The sequence below is a fragment of the Mus caroli genome, chromosome 16, assembly GCF_900094665.2.
Source record: "Mus caroli chromosome 16, CAROLI_EIJ_v1.1, whole genome shotgun sequence".
NCBI lineage: Eukaryota > Metazoa > Chordata > Mammalia > Rodentia > Muridae > Mus > Mus caroli.
Genome location: NC_034585.1, coordinates 42,695,872 through 42,706,005, shown reverse-complemented (window position 1 = coordinate 42,706,005; position 10,134 = coordinate 42,695,872). Strand labels below are relative to the sequence as shown.

At 43.0% G+C, this 10,134-nt stretch overlaps 2 protein-coding genes, 1 long non-coding RNA gene and 1 pseudogene across 4 annotated transcripts in view; 3 read left to right on the top strand and 1 right to left on the bottom strand.

The window, feature by feature from the left end:
- The window catches only part of LOC110311692, a 35,005-nt gene extending 30,324 nt beyond the window's left edge, over nucleotides 1-4,681 (top strand). Inside the window, exon 3 of the long non-coding RNA XR_002379986.1 lies at nucleotides 4,303-4,681. This is a non-coding gene — a long non-coding RNA (uncharacterized LOC110311692). The remainder of the gene's footprint in view (nucleotides 1-4,302) is intronic.
- The window catches only part of Slc9c1 (solute carrier family 9 member C1), a 60,140-nt gene extending 55,164 nt beyond the window's left edge, over nucleotides 1-4,976 (bottom strand). The window contains exons 1-2 of one of the 2 annotated variants that reach the window (XM_021185158.1): nucleotides 4,861-4,976; nucleotides 524-771 (exon numbers count right to left, since the gene is read on the bottom strand). In XM_021185158.1, coding sequence (XP_021040817.1) covers nucleotides 524-677 — 154 coding nt within the window. In that variant the 5' untranslated portion in view covers nucleotides 678-771; nucleotides 4,861-4,976. Of the gene's footprint in view, nucleotides 1-523; nucleotides 772-4,674; nucleotides 4,737-4,860 lie in introns of those variants that run through there. The other variant, XM_021185159.1, reaches the window with a different exon arrangement.
- Nucleotides 4,977-5,875: 899 nt separating this feature from the next.
- Nucleotides 5,876-7,323, top strand: LOC110311311 (annotated as a pseudogene).
- A 1,043-nt stretch (nucleotides 7,324-8,366) lies between these two features.
- LOC110311310 (OX-2 membrane glycoprotein-like) overlaps nucleotides 8,367-10,134 on the top strand; it is a 13,887-nt gene continuing 12,119 nt past the window's right edge. Inside the window, exon 1 of the mRNA XM_021184577.2 lies at nucleotides 8,367-8,430. Coding sequence (XP_021040236.1) covers nucleotides 8,367-8,430 — 64 coding nt within the window. The remainder of the gene's footprint in view (nucleotides 8,431-10,134) is intronic.

The following is a 10,134-nucleotide window of genomic DNA, read 5'->3' as shown; positions in this document are numbered from 1 at the left end:
TCTTCTTCTTCTTCTTCTTCTTCTTCTTCTTCTTCTTCTTCTTCTTCTTCTTCTTCTTCTTCTTCTTCTTTCCTGCTTCTGCTTCTTCTGCTTCTCCCTCCTCCTCCTCTTCTTCCTTCTCCTTCTTCCTTCTCCTCCTCATCATTTCTCCTCCTCCTCCTCCATTTATAAAGGGTAAGTGTAGGTTTATCATTTAGTTAGTTTTTCTGGAAGTTTCTGTTTAGAACTTTGATTCTTCTATCTCCTTTAATTGCTCTAGTTACTGAAAGATGAGTCTGACCTAGTAGTGACTGTGCTGTAAGTCCTTTAACCTGAGAGAGATGAAGGACCCTGATGACAGATATGAGACAACTTTTCCCAGAGATAGGTACTGTTTAATTCTTTCAGCTGAACATATTACATTAAATGTATGAAACGAGGTATAAAATTCTAATTTCCTACTGCTGTTACATTCTTTAATTCTATATATCACTTATAAAATGTATCTATAGACTAGACTGAGGAGGGATGGGTCTTAGCTTACCTCCAACTGTACAGATCAAAGATAGTATCAGGATGATTTCAGGGAGGTCCTGGGGAGTGCTCAGAAACACACTTTTGAGTAGTTCCAGCCACATATTAGTCAGTTTGATACTGTGGGATGCAGTTAAATTTTCAGAAACGTCTTCCATGTCCATGTTTAATTACAGTCTGCCTCAAGCTCTATGTGTCTCTGAAAAACTCACAGAGGATCAAAGGGCCTTTTCTTCTTGGTGTCTCCTAATGCTTTTTCTAAAAGAGAAGAAAATCACATATTTCTTCTTTAAGTATCTCAAGTCCTCACTCGGGGCCCATAAACATTAGGAATGCAACTCCTTTCTGTGACACTTCCTACTGGAATGAAATGTAAAATGCAGAATCCCAGGTGATAGGAGCTAGCCAGAGGTGCTCTGTATCCATTTGCAGCCCTGAATGCTACCCAGCCATTGCATCATTTTGAACCTTTTCAACTTGCCAAAAGAATCATTCACAGAACCCTTCTCGCTCCATTGAGACCAGAAGCAGGTTATTCAGTTTTATAAGGCAGTGAAAGAACCTTTTGACTTCTATGTAAATTTTAATCAGAGTACAATTACCAGACCATAATAGCAACCAGGACTTTCTTTTTTTTCATTAATTAATTAATTTATTTATTAGATATTTTCTTTATATACATTTCAAATGCTACTCCAAAAATTTCCTATACCCTCCCCAACCCTGCTCCCCTACCCACACACTCCCACTTTTTGGCCCTGGCGTTCCCCTGTACTGGGGCATATAAAGATTGCAAGTCCAATGGGCCTCTCTTTCCAGTGATGGCCGACTAGGCCATCTTCTGCTACACATGCAGCTAGAGACATGAGCTCTGGGGGGTACTGGTTAGTTCATATTGTTGTTCCACCTATAGGGTTGCAGACCCCTTCAGCTCCTTGGGTGCTTTCTCTAGCTTCTCCATTAGGGGTCCAGTGTTCCATCTTATAGATGACTGTGAGCATCCACTTCTGTATTTGCCAGGCACTGGCATAGCCTCATACAAGTCAGCTATAACAGGGTCCCTTCAGCAAAATCTTTCTGGCATATGCAATAGTGTCTGGGTTTGGAGGCTGATTATGGGGCGCAACCAGGACTTTATCCCATGTGGAACACTATTAGGCCCTGAGTCTGATAAGAGTTTAAAACAATGAACAATAGCCGCATTCAGAGAACTTATCTCTTCCCAAGGTAAAACAGTTTTATATCAGAGGTCTTTATTTGCCTTCAAGATTTCTTATCTTGTGGGGTGGGGGGCAAGGACTCCTCATGCCCAGGTTGACCTGAAATATAAATATATTTGTGTGTGTGTGTATGTGTGTGTGTGTGTGTACTTTTCTGGTTACAAACAATGTTTTGAAAAACAAATTAAATAAATATGTTCTTATGTTTAACTTTAAAATAATGAATGTGTAAACAGAACAGTAAAATCGCCCACATGGGTCTCACCGAGTTGATTTTCTGTGCTTTCTTTAAACTGATCAGCTCATTCTCTTATAACGATGCTGCATCCTGCTTTCTTAGTGTTCCTGTATCATTAGCATCAATAAGACTTGTACACAGTATTTATAGTGACTGCATCACATGGGCACAAACTCCATGCTCAGGTTGCCTGGACACAGAGGTATGTCTAGCTTCTCTTTGTAGTGGGAAAGCCTGTTTTCTCCAACTCCATTGATTTGTTTTCATATTTGTTTAATTTCCCAGCCCATGTCACTCAGCTCTCTGAATTTCTCATCCCCTGCGGAGCTATACTGATATCGAGCAGTGTGCCTAGAGATCACCTACATGTCCCGGGTGATTTTAATATGTAACTACTTAACAATTGCTGTAATTCTCCCCGCTCAAAGGAAACTGTCCCTCAGTTTTTCAGTTTCAAAGCTTAGCACTGATTTTGATTAGGTTTGTGACAAAGATGCCCACAATCACAAATGCATGTGTAGTTAGCAGGTTTTACTATTCATAGCAGTTAGGGGAATGCCCATGGAGTACCTTGGTAAAATGATGCTACAGAGAACTTCTTATGAGATTTACACTTTGAGAGATTTTGGAAAAGGTCTATGGGGTGAGGATTTCCTATAATTTGGGTGTGTCGGGACAATAGTGTTATTTGGTATCTCAATAAATCTAACCTATAATGAGAGCAAGTCTGAATAAACAGCACTGTGATGTCATTTACAAAGAGCTTGCTGTTAAGTGAAAGCGGGGATGTATGGAGTCACAGCGCTCACACAAGTATCTTGTATCTGTTTCAATTAGTTGTTTTATTAATTAACTAACTAAGTAATTTTTGAGACAGGGTCTCACTACATCTAGCTGGCCTCAAACTCATAGATAGATAAATGCCTTCCTCTGCCTCCCAAGATCTGGAATGAAAGCTATGTGACATCACACCTGGCCATTTCATGTGTAAACTTGATGCTCTGTGGGACTATTTGTGTCCAGTAGAACAACTTGCCCCAGCTAAGAGCACATCAGTCAGGCTACCTGAACATTGATCTCTAACCGTAAGGATCAGTCTAGATTCTAGAGTTAAAGTGTGTGTGTGTGTGTGTGTGTGTGTGTGTGTGTTTGTATTTCATCAAAGAACATATATTTCAATGTATTCTTAATGTAACAAGAGCTCAAGATAGGGCTACAAGTCTTGCTTCATATGCACAAAGCTGTGAGTTCAATCCTCAGCATAGCTTAAACAGACCAAAGTGACACATACCTGTAAATCCCAGCACTCAGGAGATGGAGGCAGGAGAATAAAAAGTTCAAGAACATCATTGGCCACAGAGCAAATTCAAAGACAGACTGGGTTACGCAAGAGCCTACCTCAAAAGTAAAAAAAAGACAAAACAGAACAAGAGCCTGAGACTGATCTGGAAATAGAGCAAAGGCACTCAGCTCTGTCTTCCGCGTAAGACACTCCATCCATCTCAGCAGCAACACACGTCACCTGGAAAGCTGAGAGGGAAAAGTATCCCGATGCGTAGTTACTACCCTCAGAGGTGAACGCCATCGATCCAGAGTGCATCCTGGGCCATGGGTACTATACGAGTCCCATTTTGACCCTCCCTGCCTGCTTTCAGCATTTAAAACAGCAGAGGGGGGGTCTCTGGTTCAGAACTGCAGATTGGAACACATAGTCCCATAAACACTTCCCTCATTTCTCAAATCATTTTAAAACATTTAATTCTAATAAACCAGCCTCAGAAAATTAAATAATTACCCCAAGTTTTGATTATTGCCGACATTTAGGGATACCCCAGATTAAGTTCAACAGAAATTTTTAATGTCGTGTTTATGGTGTGGTAAATACTAAACATATACCAAATAGCCTTTTCCCCCCAAAAATGTTTCATCACAAATTATCTTGTAAATGCTAGTAGTTCTATACTTTAGTATTTTAAAGATATGTGTACAAAAGCTACAGGAAAAACAACCAGATTAAAAATGCCATCAAAACTTCTGCAGAATAAACCAGCTTTGTATGTTTAGATAAATTTATAAGTTTAAGTCTCATTATGAGAAACATAATGATTTTTCCTGTATAGTTTCAGACATGACTTCACCAAGGAAATGTTTTGGTCTTGTTTGACTGGAGATATTGATGTCTACCCTCTCAAAAGATGGCATGTTGATTACCCTTAGTGGCCAGCCAACCAAAGCTCAGAGAGATTCCCTTTCTCATAGCAGGAAAGTTACATTCATTCACTTTGCTCCTGAAAACTTTTTTTTTTTTTTTTTGCCATTACTATCTTGTAGGAATGCAGAGACGGAACTATCTCAAATAGTGTGCAATGGACGCCCTACTCATTTGAACAAGCTATGAAGTGCAAGCCTCACAATTTCACAACTGGGATTGGATACAACTGAGGGTCTCGATGTCTGCTTAGTGAACTCTGAGACATTTAACAGCCTTCCAACTCACTGACCCTGAACAGGGAGGGAGTTCTACTCAGGGTGCTGGGAACCCACAGTGAACAGCCCGGGCTGACAACCCTCTACCTCACTTTTGTTGAGGGCATGACTACTTAGTACCTCATCAATGGGAAGTCGGTATCCACGTGGCGGTGAGTAGTTTCTCAAGAACTGATATAAAAAGTTTAATGGTGAAGGGGCGAGCCAGCAACTCACCATGAGACAACTGATCTTAGGGAGAGTCTTTGGTTGTAACAAGTAAGGCCCAAGGACCTAAATGGAGGAGTCAACTCTAAAGCTAAATGCTGTGGCTTCCTTTGATCGTCCAACAGAGGAGCATCATAGACCAAGTAACAGTTGGAAAGGTCAATTTCCAGAAAGAGAAACAACAGAAGGGCTCACCATCGGGCACAGGAGTGTCCTGGAGAATGTGAGAAATGGACGCCAGAAACCTCCTCTCATTCCAGAACTGTCCAAAACCAACTGCAACTTCACTGACAGTTACTTGTTCCAAGCCCCGCCCCTACTATGTGCCTACTGGCTAGAGGTTCCTAACTCCTGATTTGATTGGCTCATAGAAACAGCATCCATTTACTGTGTATTAAAGGCATTGAAAAATTTAAAGCTGTACTTATTTAGAAAAATAGTAAAGGATCGAGAAAAGAATCCTCCAGTTAAATGTATTGTTTACATTACAATAAATGCAATCCAGTAAATATATTTTGTACATTTAAGCTGTGGTATAGTGAGTTTCTGGCCATGAACACATGCACAGTGCTTTCTCTGAATTCAAGTAAGAGAGAGTCTTCTGGATACAGTGAGGTTATAGATATTTTGAATGCAGAATTTATGGTTGCTGGATTTGAAACTTTGGGTTGAGGACTTGGTTCTGGGAACAGAAGAATGCAATCAAGACACATAGAGTGTAGTCCCTAAGTGGTGCGCTGCAAAATCCCTCAAAGCAGCTTCCAGCCCCTCCTTCCTGCCCTTGCCCAGAGATGCCTCAGCAGGAGCTGTCCAAAATGGCAGCATCACAACTCCTTAGTCTTCTGCAGTTGTCACCGACAGGGAGCAAGCAGGAGAGCGTTACATTGTCATCTTGGCTGTGTGGAGAAACGTTCCTAGCCTTATACAGCCTGACAGCTCCAAACGATAGGGATCATTGAAAGGAATTATCTCCACAAGTTAACAGTGTAAATCCATTTCGCAAATGGTCAAAGAAACCATGAAAGTTTAAAACTGATAAACTACTTATAAAGTTTTAATGGAATGAAAGTTAAGAGTATCTCAACTAAGCATTTACATGGAAATGATAAGATCTGAATGCCTTTCTTATATTAAAAATAGAATTAAGGGGAAACTTGGCCAGAGTAAGGGGCGGGCTGTGAGACTACCACGTGCCCATTGCCAGCGCGCCATGCCCGACTACAAGTTCCTGGAGAAGTCCAAGCTGTGGCTGCTGTTTCCACTGGGAACCCATGCGCGAGCTTGTGCAGGTGTCTACCTGAGGCCACCGCTTTTGCGACACCTGCCTGCAAGAGTTCCTCAGTAAAGGAATCTTCCAAGGACCTGAGGACCAGCTATGCCAAGATCTACCCAGACCCAGACTGGAGATCCAGGTATTAGGCTTGTCTATACGCAGCATCCACAGTGAGGGGGGCTGCCGCTGGCATGGGCCACTGTGTCATCTACAGGGCCACTTGAATACTTGGAGCTTCAATATAGTCCCTTGCCCGAATCACTGCCTGGCCATGCTGAGCCAGAGTGAACTGCCCACCCACTGGCAGTAGGATCGCTCTAAATACAGCCTCAAGTGTGACTTTGTGTGTGTGTGTCTGTGAATTCAGTGGGGAGGCCTATGAGAGTCACGAGGGTATGTGCCCCCAAGAGAATGTGTACTGTGAGAGCAAGTGTGGGAACCGCATGATGAGGCGACTGTTGGCCCAGCATGCCATTTCTGAGTGCCCCAAATACGTCCAGTCTTGTGTCTACTGTACTAAGGATCTTTTTTACGACACCATCTAGAGCCACTGGTACCAATACCCACGCCTGCCTGTTCCCTGCCCCAACCAATGTGGAGTGAGCATTGTGGCTCGGAAGGACCTGCCCACCCATCTGAAGGATAGCTGCCCCATTACCTTTGTGTTCTGCCCTTTCAAAGAGTCTAGCTGCAAGCACGGTTGCCCTAAGCTGGCAATGGGACGTCACATGGCGGAGAGCGTAAAGCCACATCTGGCTATGATGTGTGCCCTGGTGAGCCAGCAGTGGCAAGAGCTGAGGGAGCTGTGGAGAGAGCTGGGAGAGCTATCCACAGGCAGTGATGGAGTGCTCATCTGGAAGTTTGGCGGCTATGGGCGTCTTCTACAAGAGGCCAAGGCCAAGACTTAACCTGGAGTGCTTCAGCCCAGCCTTCTGTACCCATATGTATGGCTACAAGCTGCAGGTGTCTGCATTCTTTAATGGCAACGGCAGTGGTGAGAGTCACACAACTCTCTATCTACATTCGTGTGTTGCCAGGCACCTTTGACAATCTCCTTGAGTGGCCCTTTGCACGCCTAGGTCACCTTCTCCCTGCTGGATCAGAGTGACCCAGGTTTGGCTAAGCCACAGCATGTCACTGAGACCTTCCACCCTTATCCAAACCGGAAGAACTTCCAGAAGCCTGGCACTTGGCAAGGCTCCTTGGATGAGAGTTCTCTGGGCTTTGGCTACCCTAAATTCATTTCCCACCAGGACATCCGAAAACGAAATTACATGCGGGATGATGCGGTTTTCATCCTTACCGCAGAAGATCCTCAGCTGAGAGTAGAGACTTTTGGCTTCAAGTGGGAAGGGAGGCGGGACCGGATCTCAGGCACTGGCTGAAACTAGATTGAGGGCCGGACCTCCTTTCAGCTTCTTTTGCCTAGGCTGTTAGCTCACTCTCCCTACTACCACCCAGCATCCCTACCCCTCAGGTACCTCCAATTGGTGCTTCATCCTTGGCCCCTGAGGGGAGCAGGTCTCAGGGTTATCAAGGGCTAGAAACGTGATCCCGGGGCTTGTGTCCCCTCCTGGGCAGGGCAGACATGCCTTGGTGCCAGCCACATTCTACCTGGACTGAGGTGCCTGCTCAGGTGCTATGTCCCAAGAACCATAGAGGGCGTGGGAGGTATTGGCAAAAGGAGGGGTTGTTAGAAGAATCTGCCTTGAGGTTAACTTCTTTCCACTCACCCAGTGGCGCCCTCTCTGGTTATTTATTTCTCTAGTGCTTAGGTGGGCACAGGAGGAAAACTCTGATTTTTTAAAATAAATCCTGAACTGTGTTTATATATATAAAAAATAGAATTAGGTTATTAAATGAAATAATAGTATTTATGCTTGTGAAAAGATTATTGATTTTGACAGATGATCACTGCATGGGTCTTATCGAGACGATTCCTTTTGAGTGGATCCTGTAGTCTGACCGTATTCGCCTCCCATAACCTCTCCTTTCTCTCACTTTTTCTTCTCTCCCTTTGGCGTCTCACTAGTCTTTCCTGTCCACTGACTCCTGCTTTCTAGTTATGTATAGTGATGCATACATATGGTTTACACATCTATACTAAATCTAAGATACACAAATAGAAGAAAACTTGCTGTCTTTCTGAGACTGGCTTTTTTGTTTTGTTTTGTTTTGTTTGTTTTTCGAGACAGGGTTTCTCTTTATAGCCCTGGCTTATTTTGATTCTATGTGGATGGAACGTTTCATCCATTTTCCTTCCAAGTACTTCTCTAGCTATTAGTTGAAATGCTGTTCTTTACAACTCAGTCTGGCGTTGAGAGCAGTTGATGAGGTAATGAATAACTTTTTTTGGTGGGAAAAAGTAGGAGGAAATTACATTGTCCGTTGGAAGTTCAGCAAGGAAGCAACTCCATGCACAGATTCAATGGGCTTTTTACTTCATTGCATTCTCCATCTCTTAATGCTTCCTCCCTGTGCACAAGAATCAGGTAACTCTATTTTCTTTTACAGATATTTAGCTGGAAGTCAATGGCAAACAAATACTATCTTGCAGGCCATTTACTACCACACAAGTAGTTAAGAGGGACGTGCGCTTGGTTCTGTGTGCTCACCATAGATGTGTATACTCTCACAGCTAGCAAATCAGATAGTGTGACTATATTTAAAATAGTGACTATAGAAAGTGGGGGAAGTGTGAATGAAGATGGGCACACAGCTTCTGAGGTGTGCACACCTTGCTGAACCTAGATAGTTTCCTGTAATAGATGATGTCTGTTCTGTGTAACTTTAAAGGCAGCATATCTGCTAGACAGAAAGGACCTCTTCACATGTGTCTGCTCCTTAGAGTTATGGCTGTGTTCACAGTTGAGCAGCACACATATGTTTTAAATCTGAGACCGACTTGTCTCAAGACTCTTCATGTTCATTAAGATGTTTTTGTTATATAAATAATCTGCTCTCTGGATTTGTCTCTCATTGCAAGCGGACCTAATTTGAGAACTTATGTCATATCATCCTATTATTTTCTGCTCATACTGAGTGACTGAATGGAGAGCATTAAAACTATCAGTTGGCTTCATGTTAAGGTGATTATATGCATCTATGATGAACCTTTAAGAGTTGGGGTTAATGATCTATACAGGTGGTTCAGTGGTTAAGAGTTAAAAGCAAATAATATACTTTTGTAGGACCCCTGTTCTATTGGAAACACCCACATCACCAGGCTCACAAGCGCCTGCCAATCAACCTCCAGGGGATCCAAAGACCCCTTATCTTCTGTCGTTACCTGCACTCAAGGGCACATATCCCCACAACAAGCTAATTAAAAACCTAGAATATAATCTTTAAAAAAATATTTTAGGAGAGGAAGCCAAAATCATGGTCAAAGAGGGGCAGACAGACACTATTGCTGATGCCAAGAAATACTTTCTGACAGGAGCCTGGTATAACTGTCTCCCTGACCAATATAGATGCAGATGCTCACAGCCAACCATTGTATTGACCACAGGGACCCTAATGGAGGAGTTAGGGAAGGACTGAAGGAGCTGAATGGGTTTGCAACCCATAGGAAGAACAATAATATCAATCAACCAGACCCCCCTGAGCTCACAGAGACTAAATTACCAAGCAAAGAGTACACACGGAGGGACCCATGGCTCCAGCTGCATATGTAGCAGAGGATGGCCCTATATGGAATCAATAGAATGGGAGACCTTTGGTCCTGTGGAAGCTTGATGCCCCAGTGTAGGGGAATGCTAGGGCAGTGATGTAGGAGTGGGTGAGTGGGTGAGGGAGCACCCTCATAGAATCAGAGGGGAAAGGATACGAGATTTGTGGAGGGGAAACCAGGAAGGAGGATAACATTTTAAAATGTAAATAAAAAAAACAGTTAAAAAAGAAAAGAAAAACAAGAGGGAAAAAGAGAGGCTGAGGTTTAATGATAAAGCTTTTTATTATCATGAGGTTCAATCCCTAGCAACAGTAAAGACTAAGTAAATAAAATGCATAATGAGAAAGATCTCTATCATGGTATAGCTCTCACTGTAAAGAGAAAGGGCCTGGGAACAAATGCTGGTGAGGGACTACACAGTGTAGAGACTGTTATGAATCAGTGATGGCAGCTTGATTGTCTCTTCCTTTCTTCCTTCCTTCCATCCTCTCTCTCTCTCTCTCTCTCTTTCTTTCTTTTCTTT